Source organism: Lissotriton vulgaris, chromosome 3_2 (genome assembly GCF_964263255.1).
Source record: "Lissotriton vulgaris chromosome 3_2, aLisVul1.2, whole genome shotgun sequence".
NCBI classification, from domain to species: Eukaryota; Metazoa; Chordata; class Amphibia; order Caudata; family Salamandridae; genus Lissotriton; species Lissotriton vulgaris.
Genome location: NC_141690.1, coordinates 113,667,204 through 113,693,773, shown reverse-complemented (window position 1 = coordinate 113,693,773; position 26,570 = coordinate 113,667,204). Strand labels below are relative to the sequence as shown.

The 26,570-nt window shown below is 44.0% G+C and overlaps 1 protein-coding gene across 1 annotated transcript in view; it reads left to right on the top strand.

Annotated features, from left to right (window-relative positions):
• Positions 1-26,570, top strand: part of CC2D2A (coiled-coil and C2 domain containing 2A) — a 432,763-nt gene that overhangs the window by 134,593 nt on the left and 271,600 nt on the right. The window contains exons 10-12 of the mRNA XM_086964074.1: positions 3,199-3,330; positions 13,765-13,974; positions 16,821-16,927. Coding sequence (XP_086820200.1) covers positions 3,199-3,330; positions 13,765-13,974; positions 16,821-16,927 — 449 coding nt within the window. The remainder of the gene's footprint in view (positions 1-3,198; positions 3,331-13,764; positions 13,975-16,820; positions 16,928-26,570) is intronic.

Genomic DNA, 26,570 nt, shown 5'->3' with positions numbered 1-26,570 from the left:
GGAGGAAGAGACGGCGTTGACCTGCTTAGTCATGGAGAGGGTCGAGTCGAGGATGACCCCTAGGTTGCGTGCGTGCGTGGTCGGTGGGCGTTGGAGCTATTCCTAGTGCGGTAGGCCACCAGGAGTCGTCCCAGGCCAAGGTCGTGGATCCGAGGATGAGGACCTCCGTCTTGTCCGAGTTCAGCTTCAGTCGGCTGTTTCTCATCCAGTTAGCCACGGCCTTCATTCCTTCATGGAGGTTGGTTTTGGTGGTGAGGGGGTCTTTGGTGAGGGAGAGAATCAGCTGGGTGGCATCGACGTAAGAGATGATTTTGAGGTCGTGCAGTCGGGCGAAGTGGGCGAGCGGTGCCATGTAGATGTTGAACAGCTTTGGGCTGAGGGATGAGCCCTGGGGTACACCGCAGATGATCTCAGTGACTTCGGAGCGGAAGGGGGGAGGGGGATGCTTTGTGTTCTGCCAGAGAGGAAGGAGGATCCTGGCGTCGTGGAGGCGTGCTCATAGTGTGCGGTGGCAGACCGCGTCGAAGGCGGCTGACAGGTCTAGGAGGATGAGGTCTGCAGTTTCTCCATTGTCTAGCAGGGTCCTGATGTCGTCGGTGGTGCTGTTGAGGGCAGTTTCGGTGCTGTGGTTGCTGCGGAACCCGGACTGGGACTGGTCCAGGGTGCTTTTCTCCTTGAGGAATCTGGTCAGTTGTTTGTTGACGCCCTTCTCGATGACCTTTGCCGGGAACGGGAGCAGGGAGATGGGTTTTGAAGTTCTTGAGGTCCTTGGGGTCCGCCTTGGGTTTCTTGAGTAAGGTGTTGATCTTGTTGTGCTTCCAGCTCTCCAGGAAGGTTGCTATCTCAAAGGAGATGTTGATGGCTTTCCGAAGGTGGGGTGAGATGGTGTTGCTGGCTTTGTTTATGAAGTGGGTGGGCATGGGTCTGACGGGAATCCGGAGGGGATGGAGCTCATGAACTTGATGGTATTGTCGTGGTTAATGTTGGTCCAGGATATCAGGTGGTTGGTGCGGGTGGTGGTCGTGGTGGCGGGTGTCTTATTGATTTCCTCGGCCGTCACCTCATTGAGGCTGTCGTTGATGTCTGCGATCTTGCAGTGGAAGAAGGTGGCCAGTGAATCGCACAGGTCTTGCGAAGGTGGGATGTCGTTGGTGTTGGAGCTGGGGTTGGAGAGTTCCTTCATGATGTTGAAGAGCTCTTTGCTGTTGTTTGCGTTGTTGTCTAGGCGGTCTTTGAAGGAGGCCCTTTGGTGTATCTAATGAGGTGGTGGTGTCTGCGGATGGCGTTCTTATGGGCTGCGTAGCTTACCGGTGTTTGTTCACGGATCCAGTTCTTCTCTAGCTTTCGGCAGGTTTGCTTGGAGGCCTGGAGGTCTTCAGAGAACCTTCTCGCTTTCTTTCTGGTGTGGCTGTTGAAGGGTTTCTTGAGCGGGGCAAGGGTGTTGGCGCAGTTGTCGATCCACTGTCTGAGGTTGCGGGAGTCAGGGTCGGTCGGGTCTGCGGGTGGGCTCCAGGCGAGGGTGGTGGTTAGCTGGTCTTCAGTGACTTTGCTCCAGGAGCAGCGGGGGACCTGTTGGGTGTGGTGGTGCGTGGTGGGTTTCCAGAAGGTGAAGTGGATGCAGCGATGGTCAGTCCAGTGGAGTTCGGTGGTGTGGTTGAAAGATACGTGGGGGCTTGCGGGGAAGATGGGGTCAAGCCTGTGGCCGTCTGAGTAGGTGGGGGTTGTGACGAGTTGTCGGAGTCTGAGGTTGGCGAGGTTGTCGATCAGGGACAAAGAGTTGGAGTCATTGTTGTTCTTGAGGTGGAAGTTCAGGTCCCCGAGGAGGATGTAGTCCATGGAGGCGAGAGCGTGTGTGCTGACAAAGTCGGTGTTGGAGTTGCTGAACTGTTGTCAGGGTCCGGGGTGTCTGTAGACAAGGGTTCCTCTGAGGGCGGTGTTGGGGTCGGTGTGGATCTGGAAGTGTAGGTGTTTGGCGGTGCTGAGGGTGTCGTCACTGTTTGTCGAGATTTTGAGAGTGTTCCTGTGGACAATGGTGATTCCTCCTCCTACCCCATTAGTGCGGTCCTTGCGGCTGATCTTGTAGCCTTCCGGAATGGCAATGGCGATCTCCGGGGCCGAGGAGGGGTTCAGCCAGGTCTCCATCTGGAGGGCAATGTCTGGGGTGTTGGAGTCCAGTAGGTCCCAGAGTTCAACGGTGTGTTTGCGTTCGGAGCGAGTGTTGAGAAGGATGCATCTGAGGTAGTTGGGTTCTTTGTTAGGTGGGTTGGCGGGCCGTATGCTGGTGAAGCTGCAGTTCCGTCAAGAGAAGGGTCCTTGGGTGTGCTTCCGGGCGGCCAGGCATCAGGTGTGTGATTGTCCGGCTTTGGGTGCATGGAGGGTGCTGGGATCATAGCAGAGGCGGGCGTTGTGGCGTTCTCGGGGGCCAGGGATCCTGGCACTGGGCGTGGCGTGGTCCAGGCGTGGACGGGCGCAGACAGGCTTGCCTTAGGCGAACCTTCAGTGCACCAGCGGCATGGCCACTGCGCTGCCTCCTTATGGGGGGATGTGGGAGGGAGGAGCAGCTGGGACCAAGGCAGCAAATGGAAGAGCAGGGGGTCAGTGCCGAGAAGGATGCAGCGGCGGGAAAACAAAGGGGGGGAGCGGGCAGGGGTTACAGAAGGTAAAATATCGGGCACGGAGGGAAAAAAGACAACAGCGCTAAAGTAATATGAAAACGGGCAAGACAACAGTACTAAACAATAACAGAGCAGAATGCAACAGTGCTAAATAAAGTACTAAACAATAACAGCGCAGAATGCAAGCAGTGAGGGATATGCGGGGCACAAACCAGTGCGAGCGGCAGCAGAGAGCTCAGGCCACACAGGAGGAGCTGTGTGGCGGCGAGGGGAGCGACCTGCCTGGTGACAGGTTCAAGGGTCGCTCCACCAGATCCACCAGGGCTTGAAATTAGGTTACTACTCATTTGGTCAATAACTATGATATATGTCCACAGCTATCTTCATACTTCATTCCAGACCTTGAGGGCGCTGGGACTGCATTATTTCCTCGGCTGATGGAAAGAATAATAAAAGTATTTGTATTCTAGAAGAAATGAGCCTGAAGCCGTCATATCATGTGCTGTGTTCGGGCACACTGCCTTTGCTTCAAGTTGTGCCTGTATTCACTATAGATTGCAGTAACCCAAATTTTCTTAATTAGGCGAAAAAATGGTTTGGAGACGACGGAAAAATCGTAGCTTTGGATAATCCAATAAAGAAGTGTATGACAAGGCCTCCAATATTTTCCAACCAGGAAGACATCGACCCTATGTTGGAGATCGTGTATAGAAAGGTACAGGATATTTTCCATTCATTTAACATCATATTGCTAATTCTGGTATTATGAAATCATTTTTCGAAATGCACTGCTTACTGGTATCCTGTGTTGGTTTGTTCTTACAACAGGAACTATTCAACAGAAAGCTAGTAACTTTATGCATTGTAGGGCTACACCTGCTATTTCTGTAGTTACTTGTATTATGAGAATCACAAATATCTGCAGCTGGTGTGCACAAATCAGTAACAATAGGTTTCCTTTACATGAATATACCCAACTCCAAAGTGACAAATTTTTCACCTGAAAAAAATCAGCCATTTTACAGATGCATTTAAAGGGCAAATACACCTCAACTTCCCCAACACCGCCCTTAAATTTGAGTGTGTTTGAAGCCCACCTGACACGCCTATGCTGGCCTTTGCTGGTAGTTAGTTTAGCAGTGTGAGTTGTGTGTGAAGACCATTGTGAAGGTTTGTGAATGTCCAAAAATATACTGCATTGTTAGTGTTCTCTACCCTCCCAGTTGCCACTCTTTTGACCAACGTAGAAGACTCTCTTATTCGCAGAAACCGTGTTAGGCTCTGATGTACAAACAGGTAGCTGCTTTATTCACACACCAGGATGCATTCACGAAACACCAGCGTCACTTGTTGGTTACATATATGTTTATCTAAAGGAAATCCCCAAAAGCATTACACTTCTCTGCTCACACTCAAATCCCAATTGGTGTATTTGTTAGACCAATGATCCAAGTGTCACAGGAATATTTCTTGCAGCATCATACGTATAGTGTAGCTTGGTCATATAGAATACAGATAAAACAAGATATAGCACTATTCACTGGGAGCATCCGCTTACACTCCTAATACTATGACATTGTTGAATTCTTCAATCTACTGCAAGGAATTTGCGGGTGTCAACGTCATGAAGTTTTTAAAATGCAAATGAGAGCTTTTACCCTGTCCCATCAAATCCAATTTTAACCTACTTATTTCGAAATTAAGTTTCAAAAAAGCTTGTGAATCAGGCGTGTCACAGCGAAACAAAAAAGTCAAAGGATTGTAAAATTAAATGCCAAGCTTTACTGACCGCCGCCTGCACAAATTCTACCTAGAAGTCATTCTGCTTTACTTATACTACTTGTCGCCTGTGTGAATGTCTTGAGGAATAGTTTGAAAATGTCTAAAAACAGAGCCTGATGATCATGTGACCCTCACAGTACAACAGAGTTCTAGAGTTCTCGCCAGCTTCTGCTCATTACATGAAATTGTGTCACAGATGAGTTTACAGGTTTGCATATAATTGATTTGCATATTTTCCCTGTAAGATTTGGGGGTCTCTAGTTGGCAGAGGTAGGTACCTTTGAACAAATAGAGACATTTGCGTCTAGTCAGGGTAAGGGGGTACACTCCTAAAATAACCCCTGCTCACCCCCTTGGTAGCTTGGCATGAGCAGGCAGGCTTATCTCAGAGGCAGTGTGTAAAGCATTTGTGAACACATACAGTAATCAAGTGACAACACTACAGGTGGACACCACACAAGTTGTAGTATGCAAATAAGTATTTTTATATAGACTTAACACAAGAACACATACAATCATAATCCACAATACTGTACTTAAAAAAATGGTAGGACACTTTGAGATCAATGTACCTTAGAATGCTTAACGCTATACAACGAAAGTATTGCAGGGAAAGTGATGCATCAGTTCCTTACACGCAAGAACAGTGATGCGTCGGGTCCCTACTGATGCATAGGGGATGCATCGGTTCTTCTCTGCGAGGGAAGGTAATTTGTCGGTTTCTTACAGCGCTTCCATGGCGATGCGACCAGTAGCGCAGTGATGCGATGAAGATCCGGTGCAATGAACTAAAATGGTGTCTTCTCTTGGATGCAACACGATGCGTGCATGCCTGACGGCCTTGCGGCGACTCAATGATTCTTCTGAGCCGCGACAGGTCCTCCGACACGCTTTCCGGTGATGTGGCGGCGTCTGGTGCAACGTCGATCCTCTTCTCCGGCAATGCGAGGCTCTTCGGCGATGATGCAACAGCTGCAGCGGTGGCGAGACACTTCTCAGTTAATGCGGCGGCATCTGATGCAACGTTGATCCTCTTCTCCGGCCATGCGACGACAGTGGCTGCGGCAGCGACACGCTTCTTCTTCCAGAGTCGCGCTTCCAGCTCCTTGCGACACACAGTCCCTCAAAAAGCCCAGCACAACTGCAGGCACTTCCAAAGAACTCTTGGGGAGCTGGTGGGTGAAGTCTGTTGTCCCTGAGACTTCAGCAAGAGGCAAGCTCTATCTCAAGCCCTTGGAGATCCTTCACAAGTTGAATAAAAGTAGCACAAAGTCCTTTCTCCTCTCTTTGGCAGTCAGGAAACCACTGCAGGCAAATCCCTCACGCTTAGGGATAGTCTCTCCTCAGTCTCTCTAGTTCCTCTCCTCAGCAAAGGTTTCTTCTTGTTTCTCAAAAGTGATCTAAAGTGCTGGTATCTGGGTCGCCTTTTTTATACACAGTTTCTCCTTGTTCTCTGAAGGCGGAGAAGCCTTTGCCTAGTCCAAACCAGTTCTGGTTAGTCCTGGAGCACTTTGTTGACAAGATTCCTTCTCTACTTTCACAGTGCAGGGCAGGGACATCAGACACACCACAGGAGGTGGAGCCAGCATTGTGGAGGGAAGGCACAGCCCAATTCAGGTCCCATGTGCAACTCCTCACTCCCATCTGCATGCATAGCTCCCTATTCAGCCGTGTGCTGACTCACCCTGTCTCCTGGAATCCCCCAGCCCCTGTCACTCAAACTCCAGACATGGAATACACAACCTAGCAGAGGTAGGCTTGGATGGTTACACAAGAAAATACCTACTTTCTAAAAGTGGTATTTTCAAACACAGAATGTTAAAACCAACTTCACTAAAAGATGTATTTTATCATTCTGAGTTCAGGCATACTAAGCTCGAATTTCTACCTAGAGTCAGTTAGGATTATAAGATGTAATAATCAAACTGCCCATTCTGGCCTTTGGGGAACAGATAGCCTTGCAATAGTGAAAAACAAAAATGGCTGTAATTCACTATTAGGAAAGGCCACACGCACCAGGGCTTGTCCTACCTTTTACCTAAAATGCACCCTGCCCTTGGGCCTACCATAGGGTGACTAATATGCAGAAAAGGGAACATTTAGGGACTGGCAAGTGGGTGCACTTGCCCTGTCAACATGGCAGTACCAGACTGCACTCAGGTTCAGCAATGGCAGCTCTGAGACACACTTTTACCGGCTGCTTCTGTGGGTGGCACAACCAGTGCTGCAAGCCCGCCAGCGCATTTGGTTTACAAGCCCTGGGCACACTCAGTGCACTGTACTAGGGTCTGACAAGTAAATCATAGCAGCCAGTCATGGAGTCACTAATCCATACATCAATTTTCCAGAGGGAGAGCATATGAACTTTAGCCCTCATCAGCAGTGGTAAAGTGCCCACAGTCAACCAACAAAAACACATGAGGCAACAGCAAAAAATGAAAGAGGGACCCACGCCAAGGCGCCAGGTCTAACATTCCCTTACCTAGAAACTCCTATTTACTAAGCGAATGGGTGGAAATAGTTATTGATTGAGTACAGAAGTGGCCATTGACCAATACCATACACACAGGTGCTCCCTATTTTGGGTGTGGGTGCTGCTAGCCTTATCATCCTTATTGTGCTGATCTAATTGTAATATAAACACAATTCTGCATTGGTGCTAGAACAGATAAAAGTATTGCAGTAGTGCATTTCCTAATTAGTGTGAGTGCTACAAACTTTGCACACTTGTACAAGCAAGATCTAACTTATAAATACAAAATATGCAAAGTGTAATGACGAATAAACCTCTGAAGAAACAGGTAGGATCAAGAGGAATTTATTAACACCCCATCCATCATCGAGTGCGGTCAATTGTCACCAATTGAATCCGCCCTCGGTCCGTCCTTGACATTCTATGTGGAACCAAGCTACATCACACTTCTTTCCCCTTACAAGTAACATGAGCTAAGGCACCCTCTTTTCCCTCAAAACAAAAGAGAAACCTAGACAAACAAAAACAAACAGAGGAAAATAGAAACAACAAATAGAGATGAACCAAACAAGGTGTGTTCCTGCAAATATGCAGTCATTATTTACTCACAAAGTCTGTAAGAAATGCTGGGGTTCTGAAAATTATCACACTCCTCCTGGTAAACGCTGACGGCCTTGCGGCGACTCACTTGAGACAGGGCTCCGGGTGCTGATTCAGTGTCGGACTCAGTGTCGAAAGAACTGCCATTCCTTGGCTTTACGTGAACCACATGGCTGTGATTCCAAATATGTCCAACATTGGTTTTCACTGCATTCTTAAACAAGTTCACTACTACCTTCATATTTGTGAATTTGGACCAGTCTTGACAGCCCACAGGTGCCTTAAGCCTAACTTTGTCTCCAAACTGGTAATCAACTGCTTTAGCACATTTACGGGAAGAAAAAACTCTTTCCTTTTCTGCTGCAACGACAACTCCTTCTCCCACTACTGGCCAATACCATTGTCCTTCACCCCTTTGTCCAAAATCCAGGACAAATTTTAGTTTTAGGAGATCTCTCCTTGAATAATACAAACAGAGTCTTCCTAGTGGAGGAATGAGGCGTGAATCTATTGGCTGACATCCTTTTTTGCAACTTGTTTCTCCAATTCAAACAGTTCACCCTCGCCAACTGAATTCCCTCCTTCAAAGTGTTATTCAACCGCTCATGGCTCCATTAGTCTCTGGATGATAAAGAGAAGTTTTCTTATGTTCAATTCTACAACCTTCCAAATATTGCTCCATTTCACGCGAACAAAACTGTGGACTATTGTCCGACAACAAGAACCTTGGAAAACATTCACGTTCAAAAATTGCATCCAGAAACTTTATCACACATTGAGAAGTAGTGTCATGCACACAACTCACTTCAATCCACCTGGAGTATACATCTAGAAGAACAATCAAATACTGTGCTTAATGGTCACTCATAGAACAAGGTACACACACACACACACACACACCACACGTTCCACCATGAGATCCAAGCTGGGCCACTAAAAATCCTGTCTAATGCGTACTTTGGTTTTTGAAATTCCCATGTGCCCTTCATGGGCCATTTGAATGATGTTGTCACTCACTCAGACTCACCGGGGGAACCAACCTTGTGCTCCTAGTTAACATCATATTACAAATGGCCAACTCATCACTCAACAACAACCTAGGTTTCTCAAGCTTATCTACTTCTGTCTTCAAAAAAATCGCAAGTGCTTCCTTCTCATAGACTGAGTGGTTTATCTCAGCACCTCTCAAAGCACAGGCAATCAGATGTTGCAAACCTTTCCTCTGTTGAACTAGCAGAGCACCCAACCATTTAATGCTTGCATCAGTGATTATACACATTGCATCACTTGGTGTAAAGGCCTGAAGATGATCTGGAGCACACATCAGATCATCCTCAACCCTTGTAAACTCCTGTTTGCACTCATCATCCCACACAAATTCTATCTTCTTGCACAACATACTTATGAAATGATTTGTTTTCTCCGCAAAATTATTTACAAATTTGCTGTAAAACTCAGCCGTACCCAAAAATGTGGCTAACTCTTCCTTAGAGCATGGATCTTTCAATTGGGTTATAGTGTCAACCAAATCCTTCTTTGGCTTAACCACACAGCTTGATATGTGCTTACCCAGATAGTCAACCTCAGTTACTCCAAATTTACATTTATCACAACTTAGCATCAACCCTGCCTTTAATTGCCTCTCCAAAACCTTCACCCCTCTGTCATCATGCTCTTCAATAGTCTTCCCATAATCCAACACGTCATTTTGGTAACAAGGAACACCTGCATTTCCCTTGACAATATCATTCATGATCCTTTGAAAGACGGAAGCCGTCGACACCAAACTGAACAGCATTCATACAAACGTAAAAGCCCCCATGGGAGTTATGAATGCAGTCAACTCCTTGGAACTATTATACATAGGCAACTGATGATAGGCGGAAGCTAGGTCATGAATGATAAAATAACATGCCTGATCAAGAGTTGAGATCATCTCATCAATATTGGGACGTGGGAATTTATCCACCACCACCTCCCTATTGAGTGTTCAAAGATCCACACATAAGCGAATCTCATTATTACTCCTTTTGGCCACAACAATTGGAGCCAACCACTCTGTTGCCTCGACAGGTTAAATCACTCCAGAATCCATTAACCTGGTGATTTCCTTCTTCATGGCATCCTGCACTCTTAAAGGAATCGTCCTCACCTTAGCTACAACTGGCTTGGCACCAAGCTTCAACTTAATACAGTGACTATCACCTTTGAGATGCCCCAACGTATCGTTAAACAATTCTTTAATCATCATCACAAATTTTTTACCTGCATTCTCTACCGCTTGTATTTGGAGTGGAGGGTTTGCATTTGGATTGAGAGTAATGCCCAACCGAGCATGGTGCAGCCAACTCAGTATATCATTTCCATGCTACAGAAAGGACAAAAAAAGGTTGTGTTTGGACATTAACAAAAGTAGTTTGTACGATTTCACCATTTTGTGATATGGCGCTAAGTTTTTCTTCGCTGTCTAATGATATACTTTTGAGTCAGTTGTTTGCCTCATACAGCTATAAGCCAAATAAAAGTAGAATTGTATTTTACTTTGACTGATTGGGTTTCCTTTCATTAAAAGCAAAAGTTGAAGCCTCTGCGCATCCGTGTGTTAAGTAACGACTTCTGGAGAAACTTAGGGAGTGCAGTGGGAGAGTGGAGTTGTTTATTTTCTCCCAGTTATGATACCCCTGGTAGATTTTTCTATGTTTATATATGTGTCCATATACATTTTTATATATATTTATATATAAATAGGTAATTTAAAACACTATTTTAGGTTTCAGAAATTAGTGTAAGGGGCACTTGACACCCTGATCCCTGCCAGATGGACCAAGGCCCGCACCCACACAGCTAGTCCCTGGTACAATTCTGAATTAGCAACTCTGAAAAAGGAATGCAAAAAGGCGGAGAGGGGTTGGAGGAAAAACTACGATGCCAACCTCAAACAGGATTATGTCCTGCTCCAAAAAACTTATCACTGTAAGGTTTGCAGAACAAGAGCAGCATATTATGCCAATGAAATCAGCAACAGCTCCAATACTTCGAAATCTGTATTTAAAATTCTGAAAGACCTCACTGCAAAAAATAACGTCAATACTATTACCACTTCTCCTGACCTCTGCAATAACATGGCTAACTTTTTCACCAATAAGATCAAGAAAATCTATGACACCTTCCCAAAACGCCCGCAGTCATTGGCCATTTTTGACCCTACCAGGCCCTCTCTCTCCTCCCTTCCTACACTTGAGCGAGAGAGTTTTCTAAAAATCTGCAGAAAGATTAAATCTGGCTCCCCGGCAGATCCCCTAAAACCAGACACCTTCTGTGAAGCTCACGAATTTATCACAACACATCCGAGACATCATCAATCTGTCTCTTTCCACCGCCAGAGTTCCTTCCAAATGGAAGCAGGCTTGGGTTTCCCCCATCTTAAAAAACCCACCTTAGACCCTTCGCTTCCTGAGAACTTCAGGCCCATCTCCTTGCTTCCCTGGCCTGCCAAAATCATCGAGGCACATGTCAACAACATTCTGTCCGACTTCCTCCTTACCAACAACACTCTGGATGACTCCCAACACGGGTTTAGAGCTGGTCACAGCACCGAGACAGCCTTGCTCAGTGTATCAGAGGACCTCCGCACCATTCTTGACACCGGCGGAACGGCAGCACTGGTCCTGTTGGACCTCAGTGCTGCCTTCGATACGGTGTCACACGAGGTCCTCTTGACGAGATTGGAGGAAATTGGAGTTACAGGGACAGCCTTGGGATGGTATAGAGACTTCCTTTCCAACTGGTCTTTCAGAGTCTCTACCCCCCCTTATATCTCTAAGGAGCATAACATTGGACAGGGAGTGCCGCAGGGTTCTTCCCTGAGCCCCACCCTGTTCAATGTCTATGTCCGCCCTCTGGCGGAGATGGCTAGAAGAAATGGACTTGCACTGGTATCCTATGCAGATGATACCCAGTTGGTGGTGGCTCTTAATGACAACAGTGGTTTGGAGGCTCATCACTTCAAACAGACACTCACTGACATCACCAACTGGATGATGGCAAATTTCCTTCAATTAAACGCCAGGAAAACAGAGATACTGCTCCTGGGGAAAAACACCTCGTCCTGGGGAGACAACTGGTGGCCTGATGTCTTAGGCCCACCTCCCAAGCCAAAGGAATGCGTCAAAAATCTGGGAGTCTGGGTGGACTCTGCTCTAAAGTTCACTCACCACACTAAAAAAGTGGCTGCCACATGCTTTGGCATTTTACGTAACATCAGACCCATTTTGAAGTTCTTTGACTGCCGCACTCGCCAGCTAATTGTTCAGGCGACCATCCTTTCTAGACTGGACTATGCCAGCTCTCTCTTATTGGGGGCAAATCTGGCTGAAACCACCAGATTGCAGAGAGTCCAGAATGCGGCAGCCAGGGCTCTGGTTGGTCTCCCTCGCCATTCCTCGGTTTCCGGAGCCTTGAAAAAACTGCACTGGCTCCCGCTGGGCAAAAGGATCCAGTTTAAGGCACTGTGTTTAGCCTTTAAAATCCTTAAAACCGCTTCTCCCCCAATGCTGTGCCCCCTCCTGTCTGAGTACATTCCTAGGAGATCGCTCCGCTCAGAGGGACAACATCTTGCGATCATCCCTCGCACTGGACTGGCCAGAGTAGGCGGCCGTTCCTTTAGCTTCCTGGCTGCCAAGTTATGGGATAGTCTGCCCGAAGCTATCCGTGGTATACAGGACCTTTTAGCCTTCAGAAAGGCCGTCAAAACTCATCTCTTTCAATAACTTTTTCACTCTCTGCGCCTCTAACTCTCTGCATTCTGTCTGCTCGCAGCGCCGGGACGCCCCTTGGCTGGGGCAGCCGCGCGCTATACAAATTACCATAACATTAACATTATGAGGGTATTTAGGTTTCTGAGGTTGGAGGGGTAAGGGGTAGTAAGGGTTCTTAGAGTTTATAGATGGCTAGATATAATGGGCAGTGATGCTTATATATGAAAGAGGGTATGGATGCTGGTTCCCCCGTTTAAAAAACACCTGGAACATATATATAATCAGCATGTTTGTGTGGTAAAGTACAATGATGTAAAACAAATGTGTTTAATGCATTGTATTCCGTGTGCTCTGAAGTTCCATGTGGTAAATACATGCATGGTAGCGACTGACATTTGATGGGGGCATCAGAAATGGGGGAATAAAGTGAGAGCCTCTTCTCATTTCAACTGTAGCATATGGCATGGTTCTTTCCTGATAGGCGTATTTAATGTGCAAAAATAGATATTGAAGTCAAATGCATATTGCAACGGCAGTATAAAGACTCATGTGTTGTACTTTCCACTGTGATTGTGCATCGATGTGTATGGATACAGATTATTGCATAGAGAGAAGATAAAAGAATTGATTTTTTGTTTCTAGGCATTTCCACTTTTGTTAGGTCAGTGTTCCTTGTATATGGGCACAAGGGAAACCCGAAGATCGTAAGGGACCAAGGGTACTTGAGTAATTCTAAAGACAACAGCCCCTGAACATAAAATGAAATACAGTCTTTCTGGATACAAAAATCAGTTTCTTAAACAGATTCAATAATCAGAGTTTTCAATTTTATTACTACAAATCGAACAAAAATGTGAATTACCCCAGCCGGAATAATTTAGAACACCAAAGATCCAGAGAGCAAACAAACAATGAACTGAATCAAACAATGAGCGAAAAAACAATAATGCACATAAAAACAGGTGTTAAAAGCTTACAACAAAAAATATATAGACATATACAGGCAGGCAAACAGTGACAGACGTTAATATAAAACCTTCAGATCACTTCTTATTAAAAGCAAAACGCTACTGCACACAAAACAAAAAACTACAAAGCATAGTGTAACGGGTCAGAGTGTATGTCGACTACGTTTCGATCCTGTGAAAATATGTTCATTGTTGGTTTGCTCTCTTGATCTTTGGCTTTTGAAATTATTGCAGCTCGGTTAATTCACATTTTTGTTTGAATTTTAGTAATAACATTGCAAACTCTGATCATTGAATCTGTTTGTGGAACTGATTTTTGCATCCAGAACGACTGTATTGTATTTTTTGTTAAGGGGCTATTGTCTCTGGAATTAGGTCAGTGATCCTTGCCAAATGGAGACAAAGCAATTTAACAGGGTCTTTCGGTCCTAAGTCTATCGAGCGCATGACTACATATTAAGGATTAACAATGATATCTGATGATAATGCATGCTAGATTCATCTGTAGGTATTAACCAGTCCATCACTTAAAATATTTGTTTCAAGCACATTGTGTTTTTCTGTTTCAGGCGCTGAAGACTTCCCAGGCTAATCAATACATTGTTGGCTCTGGTGATCTCCAAGGGGTGTTCCAACTGGACATTGATGTATCTGGAATCATTTTCACTCACCATCCCCTTTTCAGCCGAGAACACGTTCTAGTAACTAAACTGACTCAGTTATATGATCAGTACCTAGTGCGAAGACAGCGAAACCTCAGTTGCCTGCTCACCGATAAGGTATATATTCTCACCTTGAAACTTGATTATACGACAGTGAATTTACATTGGAGGACTATATTATACGTAACTCATACAACGAAAAGTAATGCAACTGACATTTGCATATACCTTAACTGCATCTTTTGCTTTTATCCGCATCATAAAAAACCTTTTTGGGAGTTTCCATTCACATTTAGTTTGCTCAAGTGCACAAATGTTACAGCTAGACTTAAAGGGAAATTGTGCTAATGCAAACGTACTATAAAATCAATTCTGCATTAGTGATGGAAAAGATAAAAGCATTAGTGCATTTCCACATTTGTACAAGCAAAATGTAACACACAAGTGAAAAATATACAAAATGCTAAAAGGGCTTTCCATGATACAGAAAAGCAAAATAATCTTCTGTTTGGACATTCTCAAAAGTAGTTTGTACACTTTCACAGTTTCGTAATATGGTCCTAATAAGTTTGTCTTCAAAATCTGATGAGATACTGTTGAGGCAACAGTTTACCACATACATCTACAATGTCTCCTCTGTCACCTGCTTTATTTATGTGCAAACTGTATTTCCGTCCTCGGTAAAGTAAATACTCTGTGGCAATACACCAAACTACAGAAACCGAAGGCTCCACCGAAATCTACCCCACTAAGGGCTGCTCTCCAAATCGGCTTGCAAGATGATTGTGACCAGCTTTAACCTTGTGTTGGCACTTGGAAGGTCACCAGCTTCAACACTTGGACTGCCCTACATGTGGAATGTCCAAGTAGATATTAAAAACTTCCCCCAGCTCTTTTGGCCTACTATTTATTAGCCATGTTTTTTTCTGGGCCTATGTCAATTTTCTTTGCATTTTAAGTTTAGGAATACACCAGGGTTTGTGTGCTACAGACAAAAGCATTGGCAAAGCCAATAAGCTTGACACTTGCACTCAGTGAAAGCAAGAGCCTTCTAGTCCTCTAGAGCACAGTAGTGGACTTTTCCAGAGCCGGAACAGTTGTTTTGACAATGAGTGTCACATTTTTTCTATTCTTTCTAAACATATTGCAGGAGGCCGACAACTGCATCATGTAGCATCCCTTAACCTGTCAATCAGTTTAGGAACCGCATTGTAATGCCCCCTCATCATTATTTAATGAAGGTGGTTACAGTTGGAAGCAAAATAGAGATGATCATCTTTTCGAAATCATCTGCCAATTGATAAAGACCATGATCAAGAACATATATTTGATATGGGAGTCTGAGCATTTACAGTGTGGTAAAAAAGGTAAATGTGCAAACTCCTCTCATACAAACTCGACTGGTTAGGTACAGTACTAGCAGCAGCAGTGCAGATACACTTACACAGAACACGTATAGCATAGATAGCAGCACTGCACCTAATTTGCACACTGGAGCAAGAATTCTCCTATTATTAGTTCATATACACAGCTCGATGAAGGCCAAATACGGTGAACGGAGCAGGATGCTCTTAACCCATATAACCTCTGGAAATTGAATCATGCACCAACAATTCACGTTTTTGTATAACTCAAACAAAACAGTACTGCATACCCTTCTCTTCTTTGGGCCTTGACAGCAAATAAGCAGCCCCAAAATAAGCATTTGCCAAGCGAATAGGTCTGGCTTTAACATTCTCACGCATGCAAACTCAGGTATGCACAAAAGCTGTGTGCACACATAAGCATTTTAAAACTAAACCTGTTGGCTTTGCCATTGCTCATGATTTTACTCTCTGCATTCATGTTAGTATAAGGGAAAATAAACAACCTAGTGTTAGAAATGGGATTTCTGGTTGGCGGGCCAAGTCCAACACCTAGTAACTGCATTTGAACTCAATAAGATAGATTTCTTATACAGGCATTGTTCTTCGAGCCATTTTAATCTGGAAAGCAAGGTGAACTGGAAACATATAAAACATATGAAATAACTTTATTATTGTAAATTTGACATTTGCTAATAACTGTGGGCTCGATGATCCTTTGACATCTACTGTATCTCTATAAGCCCAGGGTTGATAGTTTAACTGAAATAACTAAAGGGCAACCAGGTGGTCCTGAGAATCTTTGTATGTAATCTAAACCTGAAAAAAATAGTGATTCCCTCAGAAAGAGCGATTAGCCTATGTTCTTTTGGTAATACACAATACCAAAGAAATTAAAAGACATTTAGTTATATTCATACACATTGATTCCTTCTGTTTTGCAATAAACCGTGGTGGGATGATAACAAAAACTCTAAGCAGACAGGACATTGCTGAAGCTGACATGGTATGTGTAACGAATGCTGATCCTCTGGAGGGCATCTTTGGGTTTGGGTAAAATTGTTTCCCAAATGGAATGGCAGCACAAAGAGGTGAAAGGAAGCTGCTCTATATCTCCTTTGATTAATGAGCCCTGCTTTTGGGTGACCCCTTAACACTAAGTGATCCTTGTTGTGTATACCACAACAATGGTTATAGGGGTTGCTACCAATCACTAGTTCTGATGAAGACCCTGTTGAAGTTATTGTAGGGGGTCGAAACCTCGACAGACTATCCTGTTGTCTGGAACTATTATGGAATGAACAAACAGAACTTTCATTAATGGTGCTTTGTTGCATGTAAATGGTTTAAACAGTCAACAACATGTGTTATAGTGTATATGTACATATATATAATATATTCTTAGTTGGCTTTATATTACTAATGCACTAATTATCACTTTTTGTCACTATTCCCCTGCACTGCGCCATATTTTGGAGCACCTACCTTTCTTGTTGTTATAATTATATTAGCTAATAAAAATATTGTATTTATCTAATTTGATGCCTATTGAACTGACACTGCTGAATCAATTAATTGAAATAATTTTGTTTTTTTAAGCTTGATGCTCTTAGGAATGCAGTACGAAATATCACTGAAAGCCATGTTGCCCACGCTAGCAGCTCTACAGCCCATCTAAGTTTCGCTGAATATAAAGTTGAAATCAGGTAAGACAACACTGTCACTCATGTTTCTCGCTGTTTCTACCACCACCCCACACCTTTACTTACAAACGATATAGAGATGCAGAAAGGATACCACACCGTCTGAAATGTGAAAATTGGTTTTTAGAGTGTGATTCAAACTCCACTGTTGTATATATCGGTACCAAATCATATATGTGGATATACGATGGGCCCAGGCATGGAAAATTATTGGCAAAACATTTTTTACTCAATTAGAACATTTTCTAATGTGCTACACGCTTAATGTTATTATTACTTTATTTAGCTTTTTGTCAATAGAATTAAACATTTAGAAGTGGTGTTAAGAAGAAGTAATTCTTACAAAATCACATTCACCATTAAAAAAAACAATAACGTCCATATATAAAGTCTTGCAAAAACAGAACCTAAAAGCGGTATGAAATCAAACAAGAGACCCATCATTTTTCACATCACATTACACCTAACTTAAGCAAATTTACGGTGTGATTCTGTTAGTGGCCATAGAAATCTTTTGTTATTCAGTTATGTGTAAAGACGGGTTAATTTCCGTCTTTGTCCTGTCAAAAAATTCCCGTTGTGGTTGTGAAGCTTGTTATTAGACTTTTTTTCCTACATTGAATGATATCCCACCTTAAAAGAGAATACATATACAAGCTGACTTACTTCAGAGTTTTTAATTGCAGTTACCTGCACACATAAGTAGGGTTCAGAACTTTTTTGCTTCTCTTTTAAAAGTAATATTTCCATACTTGAAGTGCCTTCCTATAAACATTTCTGGATATCTAATTGAATGGTGTAATTCATCTCATTTTTTTAACTAACCCATTCCAGGTCTTTTTTTGATGTACATGATTTCCAAATTTTCAGGAAGTGCATCTTAAAACGTTTGCCAAAATGTGCAATGCAGGCACTTAAACACTCCACTGACAACCACTTTAAGCTCTTCCCCCTTTTATGCTTAATTCCTATCATGAATAATTTACATTACACTTGCTTATTTGAATGAATGAATGAATGAATATCTCTTTATTTGTTTATGCAACATAGTCATAAAAGCTAAAAACATATAAAACCACATACATAGGTTTAAAATACATAACTAATTGTTATGACAAATTTACATTACTAAAAACTCCAAAACATTCCAGAGTGCTGCACATAAAAGTACCTCAGTCAGATTTACATTAAAAATATTTAACAATTCATAACTTTATTCCAATATAGTACACCTTTCAAAAAGAAAAAAACAGCCAACAGCGCAGCATGATCAGGTAATAACTGCAGGTGTAAAAAAGCTGTCCGAAATTAACGGAAACACCTGGACTTTAAAATTGATACTACCTATTTAGAGCGTAAGAACTCTTGCAGAATAAACCAAATGTTCCAGAGTCTATAGGGAGCAACCGTCACAATGACAAACTTGGATCTTTTTATGATCAAAGTAATGAGACAAAAAGCAAATAAGCGGACATATTGAGCCCAGGTAAAATTTCGTTAGTAGAGGCCTTTCCAATGGTTGCCTTACAAGAAGAAGATAGGATTCAGGGCCTGCAACTTTTTGCAAAAGTAAAATAGATCTAGTGGTTGATTTTACAAGCACCTCAGTTCCCTAACTTCCTTTCGCTGCTTTAAAAATAGTTCCCTGACTAATCTCCTATCCTTGTTAAGAAGGTGCGGTCTATGAAACAAGTTAGGGCAGACTACGGTCCGTCAGCAGTCTTGATGTAATTCAACTATGGTATTTTGTGTCCATGCACACACTGAAGGAAGTCCTCAGTCACATCCCTGTTGAACCCAGTGTGCTCAACTTTTTAAAATGTTATTTTTATGTTCTCATACCACCATAATTTGCAACTGACATCTGACCTGTACTGCTCCAGGCTTTTTGCAGTATCTTGATAGTCCTGCGTACCAGCCCACCCAGATACGTGGTTGCTAGTTCCACGATGGTGTAATCATACGACACACAGAATTTTAAGCTCCCATAGTACCATTCCAGTTTAAAAATTCTTCCCAGATCTCAGGATGTGTACCGTTTACGAGTCCTATGTCCATTTTGCAAATAGTTTTAACCTCCTGGAGCCATTCCATCCCTTGTGGCAGTATAGCCTCTGTACATTTTATTACAGATTTCTCTCCTAGCGAGAAGAATCAGATAGAATAGTAGGGCCTGCCTATTCATCAATGGAGGCGAGACCGGTTGATTCTCCAACCCCATCATGATCAACGTTAAGCTGATTTTTATATTGGAGCAAATCATTTCATGTATTACTTTCTCCACTGTAGTCTAATAGTCCGGGATCAGGGGGCATTCAAAGAACATATGCTGATCCTCCGCACTCAATGTACTACAACTATAGCTTCTTGGTGCTACAGCTGTTATGAATTTTGCCAATTTGCTTGGTGTGCAATATAACCTATTTGCAGTAAAAAATGGTTCCTTTTCAAATTAGCTGGCTTAACCACTTCATACAACAGTTTAAAAGAAAGTTGCCACATTCACTGTGGCTCTGTCATCTGAATGGCACCTTCCCAGATCTCATATGGTGCTTTCAAGTTCCTTTCTTCGGATAGCACCAGGGTCCGATACCGGTCAGTAACTACCTTCTTTTTCAGGGCCACGTTCTGTACCCAGTGTGCTCACCATACCACACTGAGATCCTTAATAATACTGAAGCAAATTTCACATAGTTCTCCATGTAATCAAGGTCCTGCTCTTCATGGATGAATAGCGATGAACTGTTAGCGTCTAGACCCAACAGTTTCCTGCAAAAGCGATTCTTTTCTCGCTGAATGACCTTGCAATTGCGATAACCTCAAATGGCCGCACCATATAATAGTACAGGAAGACATTTCATTTTATAGATCACCAGTAATGGTAGGATGGGTTTATTACCAATCGATGCAGAAAATCTAAAAAGAATGCTACAAGCCTGAGAGACACGAGAGCAAAGTTTAGATATGCATGTGAACCAGCCATTCTGTTGATCAAATGTAACCCCCAGATAGGGAAAAGCAGGCACTTAGAAACCCTCTTACCCTGTAGGGGGATTGGTCTAGATTTGGCAGATTTCCTTCCACTCACCATATAGTGAGTTTTGCTACTGTTCACATCCAACTACAACTCATCCATAAAGCTAACAAAAAGGTCAACAAGCATTTTAAGATTATTAGCCATTTGAGCTAGCAACACAGCATTGTCCACGTGGAGCAGGGAAGGCGCAAAAACTATCCTAACCTTGGGCAGATTTTTCCTGTGAGAGGCTGGAAGGGTGTTCAAACCATTAATGCTCAATAGAAAAAGAATAGGCAACAGCACACAACCCTGTCTGACCCCAGGCGGGAGGCCAAAACATACTATGCATCCCTTTCCCCTGCCATATCTTACTGAAGCATTCACATCTGTGTGTAAAGCCCTTAACGAATTGACCAGTGACATAAGTAGCCCTAGTGCCGCCAAGTTGTTCTATAGCTCTGACCTATTCTCCAGCTCAAAAGCGCTGCTCGGGTCCATACATGCAAGGTAAATGGACCCTTGCTTTGTGACCAAATATTTTCCAATCTGAGGGTTAAAGTTCAGGCACTGCTCCACAGTGCCTTTGCCTTCCCTAAACCTATTGGACCGAGCAGAGTATGTTGTTTGCTTGAGCCCAATTTTCCACACACTGTGCGATAATGCAACCCACAACCTCCACTACTGAGTTTAATAAGGATATGGGTCTGTAGCATGTGAGATCTTGTCTAGTCCCTTTTTTAAAAATTGGTACTATTATTACAGATTTCCATTATGGGGGGTGTGTCCCCGCACAGCAGCATTATGTGCTTTAGTTAAGATGGGGCCTCAAGTGGGCCTCAGCCTTATAGATGTCCAGAGGTATCCCATCTAGGACCAGGTGCTTTATTGAACACATTGGCCACGTATACCTCCTCAAAATCAAACCTAATCTCCAGTGGGTACAAGTGGCTTTCATCATCCAAAGTCAAAGGGACATCCATATCAAGAGCGTAAACCCTATTGACATGAGACACCAGTACTCTGGATTATTGGTAGAACCTCTGTCACCAAGAGCAGCCACAGTGAACTGTCATCCGTTGACAATGGCCCTAAACCCTCTAGAGTAGTCAGTGGTCAAGGGACGAGGGTGCCACAAGAAATGGGATCATAAATGGGCAAAATGGAATAAGTACAGGGGGGGACAGTGGAGCTGCAGAAAGATCGGCGTGAACGGATTGCCCAGCTGATGGCAGAAGTGGAAGCCTCTCCTCCTCAAGACCAACACTAAGGCATACTCCTTGGCCTCCATCCTTACTATACTATGATCTGTAGTTTTGAGTAAAGTGATTTTTAATGATTGATTGGGCATTGCACGCCTGCAGTGATTTGTAACAATCCTTGTTTGCCTCAATTGTGGATGTAAAATTGAAATGATGTTCATTGGAGAGGAAATATTTTATGGTAAATTATATGGTATGTGCCGGTACCTGGTTGTTGTTGAAAATTTAATAAACAATTAAAAAAAAAAAAAACCTGGAGTCATGAGTAGACACCAACAGCTCCCAAGAAGCCTCTTTAAGATCACTTTTTCGCTTTCGGAACGCTAACTTATATACCATCCCCTCCTGTAATATTCTGCTGATTGTGAAGTTTAGTATTAAAAGGCCTTACAAAGTTGCTTATTAGCCAACCTACAGGCTTTATTAAACCAGCCAAATTTTACAGGTGGGCCCCTACCAGAAATTTCCCTCACAATGTCCTTGGTAGAACTATTCAATTGGGCAAAAGCATCCAGGACCGCTACATGGAATGAATCAGAAGCTAATACAGGCTCAATGATAAATTTGTTCTAACTGAGTTTACAAACAGAGAACAAATTGGAAGATTATGCCACTGCACTCTTACCCCTTGTCCTTAACCGTCAAATTCACAAGGGTCCTAGATATAAACACATAATCAATTATGGACCCTTAACTCCATCCTACAAATGTAGATAGTTCAACAGGTGAGCTAGCCCCCTTGCCATCACGTTACATAGGCCTGCATGCCCAAGTGCTTCAAGTAACTTACGCCCACTTCGGTCGGAGGTGGATATACAAAGAAGAGTCTTCAACCAAAACAGACTTACTATCAATTGGGTTTGCAACCAGCTTAGCATTAAAATCACCGGCCCAATAAAATATTAAAAGCCTTAAAATATGCAAGTGACCTAGCCTCAAGGATTGAAATCACTTAAAATACGGTTTCATTCTGTCACCCCAATCCCTGACTGAATTATAAAAATTTACAAGAAAAAACTGAAACTCACAGGAAGAAATCCCCCATAAAATCGGAATCTATATCCCTGCATGCCCAAGGGGAACAGGTACAACCTTCAGCTGTTTAGAGATGTGGACCAAAGAGATTAGAGCCCCACATGCTTTATGACCAGGAGAAAGAATTGCAGCCCCATTATAGCTTTCACACCCGTCCCAAACAACTGGTTCCTGAGCCCAGGTTTTCTGCTGCATGCAATTCAAATTGGGTGGCAAAATTAAGCTATTCTTGATCCTGAATCTTGTCCCTAATTCCCGCAATATTCCAACCTAGAACCCTAAAAACTGGTCCTGTTTCATTTCCGGGAATTGTCTCATTGTGCAGTACAGGGGATAAACACTGAGTTGGGGTACAAACCCTAAGACTACTTGGGTAAGAAACAGTGGGCTGGAGTCAGTCATTCTGATTTGAATCTGCTAAGGGAAAAATCTATTAGCAGTAGGTACCGCATGTTGCTGTAAAGGATGATGATCTGATGTTAACCATTGGTGAAAGTACTGTTAAAAGAAACCAAGCGGAAGAATTTTAATTCCTGTATGCCTTGAGGACATTAGAGCAGTGCTATAAATCAAGCGCCTGGCAAAAAAAAGCCATACAATTTATAATTATACATGGGGGCCAACCCATCCAGCCAACAAGATGTCATTATAATCAGCAATGTTAAGGTTAGCATTGTTACTCAGCCAGTTGCAAACTTTATTTTTTAGTTGAGAGGTGGATTCATTATTAGTTGAGCGAATATGGAGTACGCCTACCAGGATTGCCACATATGGGGGGCAGGCAGGGGGGGTAGGTTTCAGCTTTGCAACCATTTTACTGGTTGATTCCTCCCCAGCTAATCCAGTCGGTGTAAAAAAAGCTTTGCTACTATGTGTCCTCCCATCGAAGCCAGAGAGGCATAGACCTCTGGGGGTTGGTGGGGCTGTTGAGGGGCCTCAAAAGCTATTGGCAAGTTTGGAATCGGGCAATCAGGGGATGAACCATGGGATTTAACCACACTGCTGATAACATCATTAGTAGCCAAGACCCTAGGGCCAACAGAAGGGGACGGGTTAATGGATGCATTTGTTGATCCATTAGTCTTACATAAATTGGACATAGCAGACTCCAGTGAAAGCAACCTTTCAACTATAGAGGTAGCACACTACTAAATGATATCTTTAAGTTTGTTAAACACACAATCCCAGTCCGATTTCTAGCAACCAAGATGTCACATTTACTCAGAGAATGCCGATTCTTTGGTGAATATGTTTTACTGTAGCAACATACTTTGGCTGGCTCTTTCTTGGTGGACAAATGCTGATATTAAGAATATGCGGTGAAGCACTCTCGTTCAGTCGCTCATGGTCCTCCAAAGACAAATTGGAAGAACAATGAAATCCCTCCGTACCGGTTTGAATTTGATGCTCTATATGTGAATCTTGAGCAGGCTGGGTCCCTAGCAGAGTACTAGGCCCCTTCCCTGCATCCAAAGACAATCAACTAGATCAATTTCCCTCGAGATTACTCACACTCCAGAGCCCAAAAGGGATCCATAGTAGTACCATTGGTGGGTCTGGCAGCAGAGTCTATGTGTCTAACAAAAACAGAGTCTTTGGGTCCAAGTAACTATTGCGTGCCCATAATTCACATCAAAGTGTCTCAAACTGGGTAGCCAAGCACTTAAGAGCCAACAGGTTTAACAATTGGATTCAATGATTTGAAGACCCACACTGACCCAGCTGAGAAATCCTACCAGGTTGAAGATGAACGGGGGGCCCAGCCCAGCCTCCTCAGGGCACTAACTATCCTGCCATTGGCCAGGGCTTTTCCTGGGCGCATCCCATGTAGCGGGAGCCCGCCTCATACTTTGAAGAGCCAGGACGGGGCATGCCCTTAGCCAGAGTCCTTTATGCTGGTGTTGGCCCCAGGTAAGCAGCGCTCCTCAGGCTGTGGGGCCCACGTTGCACTTTCAAGCTCTGGGAAGGGGCGTGGCCTTAGCCCACTGGCTATCGTTGGCAGTTCCTGGCGCGATGGTGGCTTAGACACAGAGTCCTGACTGCTGGCGTTGGCCCCCGGTAAGTGGCACTCCCTTACTCATTTTATGTACAAGCACCCTAGACTTTTTTAATGTAACTTTACTTTTGCTTTACTTCAAAGTTCCTGGCTTTTTTAGTGGCCTACAGGTTGCATTCACAGGCTTACCCACTAACTCAGAGAAAATTATATATATATTGTGCCTAAAAAATCTTACTTCAGAAGATTAGCACTAAATATTTTAGTGTTGTGACATGGCACATGTTAGGAATGGGTGTGAAAAATAAATTCGAACTTGGTGAACATTATCGGCGCCATCTTGCCCCCTTTCCAGGCCCATTCGTGCGCGTAAGCGGCAGCCATTTTGAGCACCATGGCCTCCCTGCCCCTCACTAATAGCCAGCGCGTCTCTCTCTCTCTCTCAACCTCGCAAGCATTCCCCCGCACGCTGACAACCCCCGCTCTCTCATGCCTTGGGTCATAAACCCCTCTCCAGCACGGCTTCACCACGGAATCCCATCCTGTTCCCAGCGCGACACCTCCCCTCATTCCTTTCATGGCCTCAAACCCTTTTGATGCAAACCCCCTTTTCCTGTGTCCCCGTTTGTCTTCCTCGTTCCCAGGCTGCCACCTGACCCTGCGGATACTGTTTATTACCCCGTACAGTAGGAAGCTTCCCCTCCCCATCAAAAGACCCCCGAACCGATCAAAGCCCCCACCCCATGAGATCCGATCAACCCCACGCATTCCGTGAATCGGCGGAATGCCCTGCTGTGCGACCACCATCACCTGTTGTGACCGGGGTGGGGAATCCAACTGTAAATGTATGTGGGAACGGGTCTGGAGGGGAGATTCCGAGGATGTTCTTTCAAGTATTAAAATATTACGAGAATGTGTTATGTGCAATAAAGGTTGTAAACTCTAGTATAAGAGGCCCGGCCTCAGAGATGTGGTTAGAGCACCTCGTGACGATACTTGCTGTCTGAATTGATGTGTTCTCCTCCGGAGAGAATAAAATCCTCGTTTCCCGCCTTCCAGTCTCCAGCGCCTGCTTCTTCATTGATTAATATTGGTGGGTCATAGAGACGATACCGCCGGGCAACATAAAAGGGTCTTTGGTTACCGGTTGTCTTTGGAACCCTTTTTAACAATTGGCGCCCAACGTGGGGCCCATCAGCGACTCGTGGATCCAGTGGGAGAGGTCCTGACGACAGAGTGAACGACTGCAACGATCGGAAGGTACCCTGTCCGATAGACCCTCGTCTGACAGCCGATCATCCGAACTTCACTGGTTCCGAACAGACCTCTCTCGAGTGATCTGCGGTCCTGACTGGGAACCATCAGGAGTGCCACGAGAAGTACGAAGAGAAGAGGACGATCGGGCGCTGGATTCGGAAGACGAGAAACTGTCCATGCGGTCCGGGTAAGGTCGTGTAAACACGACGAATTGCGAAAGTGATAGATAATTGAAAGAAATTGATAATTGTTGCGAAAATACTAGTATTACTCTTTGTTAATTTATTGGAGATTCACTGTCTACAAACGGAGAAACAACAGGCTCTCCCTTTATAAACAGCGAAGGATAGGTACGCACCCGTCGGACCTATTTTTCTCCCCCACTGAACAATTGCCCCTTTTGCCCCATTGATTAACTGTTATAGATTGTTTTCTGGAGATTCTCTGTCTGAAAACAGGGAAGATTAGGTCCCCTCTTTACAGATAGTGAAAGGGTAGGTGACGCGAACCTTTGCGAGCCTACTTATTCTCCCCATTGACCATATTGATTTTTTATTTTTGACCTAACATTGATTGATTGCTCAGAATTGGTTCATGAGGTATTCACTACGTGCAAACAACGTAGAATAGAAATATTCTGTCTAGTCTTTGCGCGCAGTGATAAGATAGGTAGTGCTGACTATTATCCCATTGTGATCCGTCATGCCTGTCTTCTCCCCACTGGTCAGTAGCCTGTTTAACCCGGACCGCTTATTAGAGATGAACCATCCGGCTCCGCTGGAAGGCACCCCTAATAAGGACATGTTCATGAAGCATGGATTAATTGCTATAGCCTATAGTGAGCTGTGGCATAAATATACAAAAAGGGATCGAGAAAGACAGTGGCCACTGAGAGGATCCTTTGATCTCGACAAAATAGAAACAGTAGAAATAGCCCTTCGTAGGAATGAAACAACACCTATTATGCTCGATAGTCTCGGTATGTGGCGCAAAGAAGCAACGCAACGAAGGGAAAGCGACGAATTTAGAAAAGGTGAAGGGACACGACGGACAAACCTCCAAACGTCTAGTAGGCAAAGG